We start from the raw sequence: 15,403 nt of genomic DNA on the forward strand, positions 1-15,403 counted from the left end.
CTAGCTCACTACTCACTACTCACTACTCACTACTCACTACTCACTCGCACACCTACTCGTTCGCGGCGCTGTGGGCGCGCGTGCTGGAGCTGCAGGTCACTAGTTCACTCCGTCAAGGTCACTAGCTCACTACTCACTCGCACACTCGCTTGTGGGATAAAAATATAATGGTAACCCTCCTGTGCTATTGCTAAACACTGGCGGGATACCAGTGAGGAACGAATCTACCAAGAATTGATCGCGAGAAGATCGACAGAGTCTTCTGACAATAGGCCTGTTTGTCCCCTCGCAATATTTATTTCAATCAATAACCATATATAGGAATAAACAATAATTATATTTTTAATATTGTAGATATTCAGCAATGGAGATGGGTACAACGACCTTTGGTATTTAACGTGGGACAAGATTGGAGAGTTCCTGCCAAATTTGAAAGAAGAATTATTCCCCGAAGGTATTTATTTTATTCTGTATAAGGTCTTTAAAGCCCATCCAAGAATATAGAAATTCCCGCCATATTGCCATTTTTTTTTTAACTATTTTTTTCATAGCAAAGGAAACATTAAATTTATCGTTTACTTATCATGCAAGCATAACTATATTAGTTTTGTTTACATATGAATTTCGAAAATTACACAGGATTATAGTGTATTAGTTTATAGTTTTTTTTGTTTGATGGTCGAGGGATGGGCAGCAGCTTCCCTCTTTAAATATCAAAGTCTAACTGCGTTTGCCGACCCGTATGCTAAACGTGGTAACTGGCAAATCCCCCCCAAGGGGAGATCTATATTCAGCAGTGGACAGTTAATGGCTGACATAATGATAGAGTTTTAATTTTCATGGTTGGGATTTGTGACAATAACTATCGGTGTAAAAATCATTATTTAAAAATGATAAAAAACAATTACTGGCTGGAAACATAATTTGTTTTATTTTAAATTTAAATCACAGTTTCAAAATATGACCAAGTTTTTTAGTACTCAACTATTATAATTTTAAAATATATATCTTAAAATTAATTTTGTTGGTGTTTGGTTTTGTCACTTCGATAAAAAATCTCGCAAGCCAGTAGTAGAAGGTAAAAGAGATTTTTTTTTATACAACTTAGAATGGCAAACAAGCTGGTGGTCCAACAAAGTCTCCCTCTGGTAGATGTTAGTTAGTTTGTACAAAAGTCGATTGCTTGGGTACCTCTGTCCCATTCGTGTTTCTACCGTGAAGCAGTTGTGTTTGCATGGCTGTGTTTCGGTGTGAAGGGATATGGCGTGAATTTACAGGGTACAGAGGAATAACATCTGACTCCTCCGGAATGGCAATGCATAGGGGGTATCATGGGCGTATATATACAGTATATTCTGTTATGTCCATGGTACTGCTCATGTGTATAGGCGACAGTTACTACTTTCCATCAGGTGGGCCGTCAGCTTGTTTGCTATTCTAAGTTGTATATAAAAAAAAAAAAAAACTTTTTCTTAATATTATTTCTGAAGGTACTGGTTATATATAAGTTGTTTTTACTTATTGTTATTTTTTTCAGGCTTGAACATATATGTTCATAAGGACACCAGATACAGACATCGTATTAACTGAGCTATTTCCATACACTCTCCATTGTGTGGCATGATTTAGTTTTAGTAATGAATAAGCAATCTTTCTTTATTGCATATTCCAGCAAAGGATAACACCAAGCCGTCTGGACTGCCGAGTCACATGCAGCCAACGCTGCCGCCAACGTTACCAACATTGGTGCCAGTCGGACCCAGTACGCCCACCATTCTACCTGTTTCAACGCAAAGTTTGAGCCAACCTTTAAACCAACATTTGTCCCAACATTCCCACATTTTGACACCACCTACACAACCATCACACCAGAATGCGGGCCAACCTTTTGTCCAACCGTCCAGTCAGGCTCAGACACGTTCACAAAGTGTTCATTCTCCTATAAATCTAAGCCAAACTCCGCCGTCGGCGTCCAACACGTCAACGTTGGTGACGCCGACACCAATAAGCGGCATGGTACCTATCCGTAATCCTTTGTACGACCAAACCGGGTTGACTTCTTCTGTGCTCCTGCAGCCTTTAAATGAGGTGAGTTGTTAAGTTTACACATCGAGCGATTTTCGAACGATAAGATTGTTTTACAAAAAAAAAAAACCGACTTTAATTGTGGCAAAACTTGTTGTTTTTACTTAAAAACTAATCTACTGAATCGATTTTGATAAAATGTCTATAGGATATGTCCAATCTGTATTTATTTTTAGATAAAAAAAGAATTTTCCAAATCGGTTTACAACTAACGCAGCTGTGAGGTAACAAACAAAAAAAAGACAATCGAATTGAATATCTTATTTTTGAAGTCGCTTGAAGAGGAGCAGATTCCCAATTCGTCTATACTATTTTTGTGTGTATGCTACGCTATATCTTCGCTACATTTGATTTGAATTCTTATTAGCATTCGATTTCCTGTTGCTCCCATATTGCTTTTGTCACTTTCGAAGTGTAGCTGTTATTGTTTTGTGGAGCAAATCCTATTGGTAATTTGTGCTGGTCATGTCTGTAGATGATGGTAGCCGCTGTCCATGGCATCCTTACATCATTAAAGCTAAAGACTAAAGCTTACCCAGTTGATCGAGTAAATAAATTTGTCATTCCAAGTTGTACAAAAAACCAAATTCAACTTGACATCATAAATTTGATGAGTTCCTATCGCTTTGCTTTATGACACAACTGGACCGTTTATGGTAAATATCTTACTATAACTCACTCGGGCAAAGCCGTAGGATACAATCAGTTGTAAAATGTACAACACGAAACGAAGACTTTTACCAGAGGGAGACTTTGTACAATAGTTGTTTGCGTCGGTACCTCTGTCCCATTCGTGTTTCAACCGTAAAGCAGTTGTGTTCGCATAGCTGTGTTTCGGTTTGAAGGGTGGCGGAAGATATAGCGTGAATTTACAGGGTACAGAGGAATAACACCTGAGTCCTCAGGAATGGCAACGCATGCGGGGTATCATGGGCGAAACAGTATACTCTGTTATGTCCATGGTACTGCTCATGTTTATAGGCGACGGTTACCACTTTCCATCAGGTGGGCCGTCAGCTTGTTTGCGATTCTAAGTTGTATAAAAAAAAAAGGTGAGCTTATCTCCAAAAGAGATTTCTTCCAGCAAACCCAATGTGAGAAAAACTGACAGCATTTTAATGTCGCAAATACAGCAACAACGGAGTGCAAAGGGTTAATCGTGCTGCTAAACAGCATGCTTGCATGCTGTGTTTCCGTTTAAATGTTGAGATACGGCAGTGAAATTACTTAACACTGACTCATGAGTACGAAAACAGAAGATTTATTCTTCAAGAAGTGAAACACAGTGCTCGTCATACCTATAGGCGTTTACTTCTTTCTGTCAGGTGGTCGATTTTTTAATATGTGATAATGAGCTATCGGTATATACTAGCAGGGCACTAGTGAGAGGTGATAGGTAAGGATGAAAGCAGGTCAGGTAGTCCATCGTGACGAATTTCACAAGAATTAACCACGGTGGTATCCAGAGGGAGCCTCCTGGACGTCGTACAAGGATATACTTCAATCAATGGGGCTTTTAGACCCAGTTATTAACAATCCCCCCGCCCATCCCTGTTAGATGGACCGTCTATTTTGTTTGTCATTTCAAATTGTGTATAAAAAAATCTAACTACGTCACAGAAGGCAGTTAGAAATACACTCAATCGGGACATTAAATAAATTCCTGATATTTTTCTAATTTTCCAGATGATATCGACTCCTATCGGCATTTCAATACAGTCTCAAATACCAATACTGTACCCGCGAACGACGACAGAGCTCATACAGACGCAGCAGCAACCAGACCCGCTCAAAACTGAACCTACTGCCTACAACATAGAGCTTATATCACAAAATAAAGACCCGCAAGAAATTATAGTACCCAACGACAAGGACGTGCAGCACAGTGAATTGTACGCAGAATACTTAACAAATCCATATAATGATGTAAAGGAAGTGTCACCAAAAGAGGCAACCCTATATGACCCGGAAAGTTTGACCCCCACTGACCAAACTGTACCGGATTCGAACAAGGATGTACATAATCCCCTCCTGTCTGTACTAGATAAGCAAAAGTCGTTCAGTGCTAATACAACACCTATGCATAGCAGAAATAAGACACAATTTAGTTCAACAGACAATGTAAGAGCAGATTCAAGTATATTTAACTTCACCAGCTACTTTGGTTCGGTCAATGAAAAGAGTGCGGAAGTATTCGACGTGTTGATGTCATCGCAAGAGGGATAGCTCATTACAGAGTGTGACGTAGGTACGTGGTTGTAATTTAAAAATGGAACTGTATAATTTAAAATTGTATTTATAAAAAAAAAAAATTGTAGACACAAAGGAATCAATTTACAAAGCCAATCGGTATGTTTCAATTTTTGTTATCATCTTTTTTATATTTAATTCAGTATCTTAATTAAGGTAACCAATTTCTTAAAAACTAGTGTTAGTATTTATGGCGGGAAGTATAGATATGACGAACCCAGTATGTGCAGTGCTAAATTGGCAATTCTTCTCCTCTCTCTCTCTTCTCCTCTCTCTCTCTTCTCTCTTCTCCTCTTAATAACCTCTTAATAAATAAACTATTTTCTTACTGCACTGCACATACTAACATAGTTTTTATTACAAGGGACTAAAAAAATTAGGCAGCATGGTCTCCGACCTTAGCCTGTTCCACAACGGAACAAACGTGCTAAAAAAAATTAATATTGAGTATGTACATACCTCGTATTGTATAGTGTCGTTGGTACAGGTTTTTTTTTTCAAGAATTTTTTTTTAGTTTTTGGTAATATAAAAAATTTTTCTAAGAAAAAATAAATAGTCTTTTTTGACATCCTATTTATGAATTCTGACACTGGTTTTAAAAAATGGGTTATTTTAATTAACGTACAGTGTAGCTTATAATTTTAGTAAAACAATCCTAAAGACGTCAATTTACACAATACTAGTAAACTTTCACGATAGCAAGATGCCTCGAAAAAATAAAATAACAGAAATATGACTTGGCAATTAAATATCAATACTGTTAAAACCCATAGACAGAGAATGGACTGAGTGTGAGCAATAAATCCTTACTTATACATGTGAAAGTGAGTTTGTTTGTTTGTTAACTATTAGCACCTTAACGGCTTAACCAATGTGTTTGTATGGTTGCTTCGGTTTAAAGGGATATGGCAGTGAATTTCCAGGGTACAGAGGAATAACACCTGAGTCCATCAGGTGAGCCGCAAACTCCTTTACCCCTGTGTTAAAAAAAAATTTAATAATCAACTATATTTGAGCCATGTCTCTGGACTTTGTTAATTACCAGTGGGTTACCACTTACCATCAGGTGAACAGACTAAGTAAAAAAAAAATTAATTCGTCCCTCGAATTACTGAGAATGAATTTTTGTCATCAGTATACACTTACTAATATTATGGGAAAGTGTGTTTGTTTGTTACCTCATAACGCCTTAACAGCTTAAGCAATTACTATGAAATTTATTTACATGTACTATATGCGGTGGAGGAGGGCATAGACTACCTTTTGTCCCGGTCAATGTCGTGGACTGAGTCGCGAGTAAAAGTTACACAAAAAAAAACTACCATTATATGTCTTTAAATAACAACTGTGTTGCCATAAACTCATATAAAACTATTGATCAACTTAGTGCAATGAAATTACCACTTTTTTCCCTATATAATAAAGTTGTTATTATATTTTATGAAATATGTAGTTGTGTCGATACGTGTTACAAGATAATATGGCGTAGTTCTGACAGAGGTTTTGTCCAATAATGTATGTCTCAGTTGTGGTAAAGTCTATTTAGTGGGATTTTGTAAATTAAACTAACTAGAAATGTAACGGTGACTCTTAAATTATAATAACCAGATATTACTGAATACATTTAAGATCAATAATGGAAATACTGGATTAGTTTTACAAGGATAAAACGTGTTTATTAGTGGAAAAAAATAATAATTTGAAATACGTCTCAATATTGAATAGATTTATTTCTAACTATTGTGTATATAGGGTACGGTAACCGCTTACCATCAGGTGGGCCGTATGCTTGTTTGCCAACTCAGTGGTATAAAAAAAAAGTATTTACAACTTGTTAAATGTCATGAAATTATTGTTTTATATTTGACATCAACGTACATCTTACCATTAATGAGAATGTGAGTACTCTAATGAGTTTATTTTAATCTACTAGTCTTACCTCATTTTTCTTCAATCATATTGTTAGAATGAGACAAAATACTTTGTTTTATAAAATTGATTTTTAAAAAAATTATTAATTTCTTTTTATGAATAATTTATAAATTTAAATGTTAAACGGCCTACAAATAGATTGTATTTTATTATACGGATTACATCTATATTATGTTTACATTCCAGGCTATTTTTTTATGTATTTATTAATTTAATAACTATAATTGATTAGAGCATGTACACAGCGAAACTATATCGTACATTTCAATGTTATGTCTGGTACAGCATGAAAAGTCGATGACCACCTACATACTTCCAAAACCCAACCCTTGCATACGTAAATGGCACAATAAGTTTAGTGTACAATTTCAATGAACATCTTATAAAGTCAAAATTATATATATATATATATATATATATATATATATATATATATATATATATATATATATATATATATATATATATATATATATATATATATATATATATATATATATATGTATTTTATTAAATTATCTGTGGGTGTCCAAAAAGGTGACTAAGGGAATTTAATAAAACATCACCAAAACCTAACTACGGTGCTTGTCAATCGTAGCAATTGCTAGCAAATTCCCCTAATGGAAGTAGGCCTTTGTTCAGCAGTGGACAGTTACCGGTTGATGTGATGATGATGATGACGATGATGACGATGATGGGTTTAGAAAATGTTTACTTCTTGATCGACTTTTTATGCTACTTAAGTTTTATATATAAAACATTGGAGCCGATTCTGAGGTGCTATTTCTCTAAATTTTTACTCTTAATATTTTAACTATTTCTCAAAATAACCATTTTATGGACTATCAAAAGTTAAAATTATAATAAATTTGACTTAAATTAGAAAATTAGTTCACATTGGTCCTTAGAATATTTTCTTTTGTGATATCAAATTGAAATTTCAATTTTAAAAATAGAATTTAGAGCAATGGCGCCCCAGAATCATATTGTCACACTACAAAAGTTTCAGGGTTACTATTCTGTGTTAAATATAAGGGAAAACATGTAAATTGTGTAATTATTTTAATGTGTATAGAGAGATATATCAAACTATTGTAATAGCAGTGTAATATATGTTTAACATTGATTAATAAAACGTGTTTATCAAATTGGCGCATTTTTTTTATTAAATCTTTGTATTCTACCGCTTGTTTGGAGTAAGAATGAATATATATAGCGAGTCTTTATATATTTTTTTAATGCAACTTAGAATGGCAGACAAGCTGACCGCCCGCCTGATGGAAAGTGGTAACCGTCGCCTATAGACATGAGGAGTAACATGGACATAACAGAGTGTACTGTTTCACTCATGAATACCTCCATTACGTTGCTATTTCTGAGGACTCAGGTATTATTTCCTCTGTATCCGCTCCTCCTCCGTATGAGCTCCCTGCCGATGTTTTCCCTAGAGACTACAGTATGGGGTTCTTAAAAATGGTGCATTAAAGTTTTCATTAGTGTCGGCAATGCGCACGTGATAACCCTGGTGTTGCAGACATCCGTGATGGACCTCATATATATTTTCTTTAATTTAAATTACAGTTTTTCCTTATGTCTGTCAGTTTTTTATTATTTGATTCGTTTAACTATCTCTGTAGGGGGGAAAGGGATTGTTAGTAATGGAAACAGCATCCCATTGCTAGCAATATACCCAACCAGGTCGACCTCCTCGCGGTTCTCCCTGGAAACTATTATGGTTAATTCCTGATGAATTCATCATGATGGGCTAACTGGCCTGTTTTCATTCTCATCTATCACCCATCACTGGTGCTCCGCCAGCCTACCCCGTTAGCGCAGGCGGGGTTACCATACCATTTTCACCCATAAAAAAAAACTATCTCTGTATCGTTACTTGCATAGACTTAGTATACCATACTTTATAATTTAAGGTTATTTGGCTACCGAATATATTTTTTATAAGTCAATTTCTTGGTTCTCTGATGAATACTCTCAAAAATTATATATTATTTGCCACAGATTATATATAGTAATAATAATGTTTAATCAATAAATCACTAGGCAGTTTCTTTTTAAAGGCTGATAATTTTTATAGTTGGAAATGCATTTGTTCAGGTATTCCGTCTTCGCTATTTGATACGGGTGGCCGGATGCCTGCTCTAATGGGCATATAGAGTATATATATTTGGTGATAAAGTGCAAACTAGGGGGCATAAAGTACCATAGACGGTTTAAGACTGCTCCTGAGATAATAGAGTGGTCGTAATGGTAACCCCGACTGCGCTATGGGGATACGCTAGCGAGGCACCAGAATAGAATGGCAACCCCGCCTGCGCTATCGGTATACGCTTGCGGAGCACCAGTGAGGGATGATAGGTAATAATAAAAAGGCAAACCAGTTAGTCCATCGTGATAAATACACTTGGAATTCAGCGTGATGGTTTCCACGGGAGACCACCTGAAGACAAGGTATATTGCTAGTAATAGGACTGGTGTTCCGTATTACTAACAAGGGAAGGCCCCACAAATGACTATTTTTTTTTTTTGATGGGTGAAAATGGAATGGTAAACCCGCCTGCGCTAACGGGATACGCTGGCGGAGCACCAGTGAAGGGTGATAGATGAGAATGAAAACAAGCCAGTTAGCCCATCATAGAATTCATCAAGAATTAATCATGATAGTAATTTCATTGATAGTGATTAGGCGTGTGGTCCCGGTATAGAATGGGCCACCCCTTCATTTCCTGTGGGTGTCGTAAGAGGCGACTTAGGGAATTTAATGATCGAGGGTTAGTCAGCAATGTTCGTTTCAAAACATCATCAAAAACTGCCGTTGTCAACCCGCCTACCATGTGTGGCAACTACTAGTAAAATCTCCCAAGGGGGAGGTCTATGTTCAGCAGTCGACAGTTAACGACTGTGTCATCATCATCATGATTAAGGTGTTATGCCTTTGACCCTGTAATTTTATTGCTATATCCCATTTAATTTCTGTCATTATATAGTAATTGCACGTTTTACGTTATCAAAAGAACATGTAGAATGGCAAACAAGCTAACGCACACCTGATGGGCAGTATTAACCGTCGTCTATAGACATGATTATTTATTTTAAATATTTATAAATTGTGTAGTGTAAAGGAATAAAAATTCAAATAATTTATGAAAATATTACGTAAACTAATTTATCAATTAGTACTTATAATTTAAGAGAAGAACCTGTGGCACTATTAATGAAGAAGGAATATAAAAATGATCATTATTTATTTTAATACAAGATAGATTATAACCTTAAAAGGATATATTTGATCTTAGATCACAGATAAACTAAGTATATTGGAGATCTATCTTTAGACTACAGATAATCTATGATTCAGTGGTAACCTTCGTTTTGTAATGAGGAGTGCTATGATCTCGATTTACTCCTAGTATTAACTTGGGTATTCGCTTCAATCTGTGTTTTTGTAATAAGATGAAACAGGCCCGTAGAACGAGATGACAAATAAAACGGAATTTTGTATAAAAATCAACAGTATATTTTATATAAAATTACAATAATTATGTACATAGAACTATTTACAATCGAGAGCGCCTTCACAGAAGGCAGAGGCACCGTAAGGCACACGGGGTTACAGTCTCTGACACGTCACAGCGGTCACACCGCTGAGACGGGTAGCGGGCGCTTGTAGTAGGGGTGATGCGGGCGCAGCAGCGGCGGCTCGCAGCACGGAGCCTTGCGCGGCGGACACAGCGCGCGCGCCCACACCGCGCCCGACTTGCGCGACCACGCCCACGCGGCCGCCGCCGCGCCGCCGCCCGCCCACAGCCAAGCGCCCGCCGCCGCCGCCGCCGCCGCGCCGCCGCCCGCCGCGCCGCCGCCCGCCTCCCGCGCCGCCAGCAGCGCCAGCTCGCCCTGAGCGTGCCGAGCGCGCGCCTCCAGCACCCGCGCGGCGGTGCCGGCCGCCGCCACCGCCAGGTACAGCGCGCCCGCCGCCGCCGCGCGCGCCGCCAGCCTGCCCACCCTCTTCGCGCCCCTCGAGTCCAGCGCGCGCCGCACTCTCATTATACCAGGGCCTGCGCCCGCCGCGAGCGCCAGCGCCGTGACGAGCAGCGCGCCACGTGGTACGCCGATGAGAGCGGCGGCGGCCGCGTCCGCGACGCCGCAGGTGCCGGTGAGCTCGTCGGCGGCGACGCGGCGTAGCGCGAGTGCCGCTGCCGTCCAGGCGCCGGCCCAGCCCCACGCGACCGCGTGTAGGTAAGCCGCAGCACGCTCGAGCGCCTCGCCGGACCACTCGCTTGCCGCCGTCAAGTACCATGCGACGCACGCGTTCGCGAACCACGCGTCTGCAGCCAGCGTGAAGTAGTACGTGAGTGCGAAGAATGCGACGCACGTTGGCGCCGCGAGGCCGTCGACGGCGAGCGTATCACCAGCGCAGGACACTACTTTCGCGCCGAGCCAACTCCTCGCGACGTACGAGAGAGCCACTATTGTGTGGCACGCAGCCATCCAGACCACCGGTCTCTCCGGGTACCGGTATCTCGACGGTTCCGCACAGAATGTCAGCAGGGCGAAAGAAGTCGACAGGAGTGAGAACCAGGCGAGCGTCGTCATCCATATTTCGGCCGATCTCTTGTCGGCCTGGGTGTACCGAGCGTGTTGGCCGCACGCCGGCCAGCATTCCCCGGTCGGCGCTCTGGTGTACGCGGGTGGACATCCGTGTTCCCTTAGCTCGTGTTCCTGGAAAAACCATCGGGGCGGTGGCGGCGGTTCAGGTTCTAGCTCGCTCGCGTTAGGCGGTCTCATGCAGAGTTTTCTGTCGGCTCTGTTGGGGAAAACCGAGCAATCAAGTGTGATGCCGGGGTTCAGCAGTTTCAATTGTTCTTTGCAGTCGTCGACGACGGTATCGCAGAGCGCTCTGCAAGCGCTCACGGAGCCAGAGACCTGCTCGGTGCAGAGTGGGGTGAACGCAGAGCACAGCAGGAAGCGAGCGTGGACTGAACATCCGCTGGCCAAAATACCGGCAAACGCGACCATCTGGAACAAAGACAATAAAAATTTTAGATGATTTTTGAAAGTCGATAATTATAACTACGATTTTATTTACGTAAACTGCATTGTATTAATCCTTTTATATTCGAAGAAAAGTTTCTTAAATTACTACATTCATTCTTGTTTCATCAAATTTAGTTATAGCAATATTTTTATTTGTGAATCTGAACAATAACTTAATATTTTATAATATATTGCGTGTGTGCTAAATTGTATTGGACTTTGAACAGTAAACATTCACAAAGGGCAGGTTTCGAGCTTGGAACATTGAAATCGGAGGTGAAAACAAAAACTTGCAAATGACGGGTTGAGAGACAATGGCAAGGTCGATGCTGAGACTTGTTTTTTGGTTAAACGCTGACGGATGTCACGGAACAAAATAAAACATCAAGTTTGGTGGCCTCTAATTTGATTCTAACGAAATTATGTATGATAGATGTAATTGGAAGTTATTCGTTACGGAAGAGGTAACAGGTATATACCAATAGTCCTAATTAAAAGATAGATTACACGAGTCTTTTTGGTTTTAATAACATTTTTTTATGACTTCAGAAAGAAGTAAGTTCTCAATTCGGTCGTATTTTTTTGTTTGTTACCTTATAACTACGTCCGTTCTAAATTGATTTGGAAAAGTCTTTTTTATCTGAAAGGATAAACTTTTAGAAATATAGTCTAATATGTACTCGTACATATATTACCTGAACGATTAGTTTTGATTTTTTTTTATACAACTTAGAATGGCAAACAAGCTGACGGCCCACCTGATGGAAAATTTTGAAATATAGTCTTATATGTATATATATTGCCTAAACGATCAGTTTTGATTTTTTTTATGCAACTTAGAATGGCAAACAAGCTGACGACCCACCTGATGAAAATGGTAACCGTTGCCTATAGACATGAGCAGCATCGTGGACATAACAGGGTATACTGTTTCGCCCATGATACCCCCCCATGCGTTACCATTTCAGGACTCAGGTGTTATTCCTCTGTACCCAGTAAATTCACGCCATATCCCACCCTTCAAACCGAAACACAGCCATGCAAACACAACTATAATTTTTCACTATAATTTTTAATTTAACAACCCCGTCTATGCTACTAGTATATGTTAGCAGGGCACCAGTGAGATAGGTAAAGATTACAGTATGTTAGTCTATGGGGGAACCATAGATTGCCATAAAGAATGGTCTTGAGCTACTGTACTGACAATTGTTTAAAATTAACCATGACGGTTTCAAGAGAGAACCGCGTGAAGGTCAACCTTATAGAGTATATTGATAGCAGTTTAACCTCATTAGTAACAATCTCTTTTCACGCTATAATTTATTAGTATCAACTGCAAAGTACATACTTCCTTACAAGTACGTTTATTTTAATTCACTTCATGCCAAAGCTTCCCTATAAGGCCTTAACTTTTTCAATGGATGGTTGTTGGGTACTGTCGCGTATAATTGTCGAACGGTTGACGCCACAGGCCACAAAAACTATTCACAGAACCGGCCTTAGGATTACGAGTTTCGGCGTCCACTGAGACGAATTTGGTTTCGGTAAAAAATCTCTGGCCTTTCGATGTTCTGGTCAAGTTTATGGCGAGAAAAAGGATAATTGTGACAATTTACAGCAATCGTATAGTGTTAAATATGAATTTTGAAACTTTATTAAAGAAAAGCTCTTAATAATTATGGTAGAGTGACTAAGCATAAGTAAATTTCTGTATATTTTTATATTGCACCTACACATACTCTGCCAGCAATTTCTCCTTTCCATTTCAGGTTTGTAGGAAGAGAACTTCCTCAGAATTAAACTCGCCTGTAGTATGATCTGAGTCCTCGGGAATGGTAACGCATGGGGGGGTATCATGGGCGAAAAAGTATATTTTGTTATGTCCATCAGGTGGACCGTCAGCTTGTTTTCCATTCTAAATAGCATAAAAAGTATATCTATAATCAAAATTACTTATAACAATGTGATCTTTGTGTGCAATAAAATATAAATAAATAAATATATTTTCATTGTTACAAACGATCTCGGGACCTTCATGTCTTGCCCACATTTTATCAAGTGTATCCGTAGGAGATAGGTTCAGGGGCAAGCCCACTATTGTCAGTGTATCAGTCATCACTGTCAGATATGGTATCAGTCTGTAGCGTAGGCGGTAAGGTAGGATGTGAGTGCTCACGGTCAAAATATTTTTTTCGACAATATCTTCCTAGATACGTAATTGGTAGTAATTTTGGATTATTAGTAAAAGGAGCGAGATTCAAACTTAGGATCCCGATGATCTTAATCCGAATTCTAGCCTAAATCTTTGGATTTTTCATTTCAAAAATGGATAATCATTTAAATTTGGATAATCATTTAAAAAATGATTATCACTTGCTTCGTACTTCCGAGATTACGTAAAGCCTTCATCCGGTAGGCTACGTCGGCTTTTGTGTATAACGAATACAGTCTCTTCATACTAGAGAATGTCTGAATGGCTGATAATGGAATGGTAACCCCAGCTGTACTATCGGTATATTTTGATGATATGGACACCAATGAGGGATGATATGTGATGTCACCAGATCATTTGGTCCATCGGGACTTATTCCCCAAAAATTAACCAAGATGGTTACCAGGGAGAACTGTATGGAGGTCGACCTGATAACCCTATTATAAACCCAAATTGGTAGCAATAGAGCTATTAGATCCCCATTACAACAATCTATTCCCCTAAACTAGAGAATGCTCATCCTCACGGTTAGACGGGGCTAGGTTAATTTCTGTTTTTTTTTTTTTATTATAACACAGGATGCAAACGAATATGCGGCTCACCTGATGGTAAGTGACCACCGCAGCCTATAAGCACCCGCAATACCAAAGGCATCGCAGATGTGCTGCCAGGCTTTTAAAAAGGAGTATGCTTTTTTCTTGAAAGTTATGATGTTCAATACAATGTGCCAGTCGACCCTTCAACCTCAATTATCCTTCCCCGATATTCACCACGCAAATAGCTCAAGCGGGGTTACCATTACCGCCTTTATAAAACACTATAGCAGTAATAACGTTGTATATTAATGCATACTGACGTCAGTGTCTAGTTTCTATTTAATTTTCCATACTGATGGGTAGCATCCGTTTAAAAAACTAAAAGATTAGGATCAAAGAGTGACTAATCAGAGCGAAGGCCGGTTCAATTAAAATGTGTTTTTGAAAACACGGTTTATGTTACATTGCGCGTGTAACTCTTTGATCATTCAGCTCCCGGCCTTTGATGTAGTTTGGCCAATTAAGTTCACGGGAATCAAACTGAAATGTTTGATTTATAGTACATAATATCTTTATGAGAAATATTCTCGGTGAAATTTACTGTTTTATCTATGTAACCTAGTCGTTTGTAATGATACTTTTTAACGGATTTGAACAAAGACAGGACATTTCTTTTTTTTTTTTGTATATTACGCGGTATTTTTTATTTATTTATTCTTAATAGGCATGTGTAATATGGATACCCATCCAATGTGTATATATATATATATATATATATATATATATATATATATATATATATATATATATATATATATATATATATATATATATATATATGTATATATATAATTTAAATACAGTAGCCTACATGTTAATTTAAAAAAAAAAGTGTGTGCGTAAATGTGTGTCTGTGTTTGTGTGTGCGTGTGTGTGTGTGTGTGTATGTGTAATTGCTTGCAAATTTAAAATTAACCCAGTCGGACTTGAAGAATTTTATCTGTTAGTATTTTTTCCCGTTTACTTACTATTACTACATTTACACAGTAATAAAGTAGACACAAATAATAGAATGTAATATAATTGCTGTGTGGTCCCAGCATAGAATGGGCCACTCCTTCCTGTTCCGTGGGTGTCGTAAGAGGCAACTAAGGGAACTTAATAGTCGAGGCCAGCAGCGCTCCTTTTAAAACCAAAAACCAAACTGCGGTTGTCAAGCCGCCTGCTAAGCGTGGCAACTACTGGCAAAATCCCTCTAATGTGGTAAATTGCATTAAGAAACGGTCCTTATGACAGTCTATGGGGGAGGCCTACGTTCCCCATGATGATCAATGT

The 15,403-nt window shown here is 38.7% G+C and overlaps 2 protein-coding genes across 2 annotated transcripts in view; one reads left to right on the forward strand and one right to left on the reverse strand.

The window, feature by feature from the left end:
* The window catches only part of LOC113516258 (Golgi-specific brefeldin A-resistance guanine nucleotide exchange factor 1), a 39,424-nt gene extending 32,008 nt beyond the window's left edge, over positions 1-7,416 (forward strand). Inside the window, exons 28-30 of the mRNA XM_052895208.1 lie at positions 355-454; positions 1,673-2,088; positions 3,772-7,416. Of these exons, the coding sequence (XP_052751168.1) occupies positions 355-454; positions 1,673-2,088; positions 3,772-4,311 (1,056 nt within the window). The 3' untranslated portion in view covers positions 4,312-7,416. The remainder of the gene's footprint in view (positions 1-354; positions 455-1,672; positions 2,089-3,771) is intronic.
* Positions 7,417-9,777: 2,361 nt separating this feature from the next.
* The window catches only part of LOC113516117 (frizzled-10), a 34,614-nt gene continuing 28,988 nt past the window's right edge, over positions 9,778-15,403 (reverse strand). The window contains exon 2 of the mRNA XM_026900488.3: positions 9,778-11,299. Coding sequence (XP_026756289.1) covers positions 9,920-11,299 — 1,380 coding nt within the window. The 3' untranslated portion in view covers positions 9,778-9,919. The remainder of the gene's footprint in view (positions 11,300-15,403) is intronic.

This window comes from Galleria mellonella, unplaced genomic scaffold (genome assembly GCF_026898425.1).
Source record: "Galleria mellonella isolate WM207_F2 unplaced genomic scaffold, CSIRO_AGI_GalMel_v1 utg266, whole genome shotgun sequence".
Taxonomy (NCBI): Eukaryota; Metazoa; Arthropoda; class Insecta; order Lepidoptera; family Pyralidae; genus Galleria; species Galleria mellonella.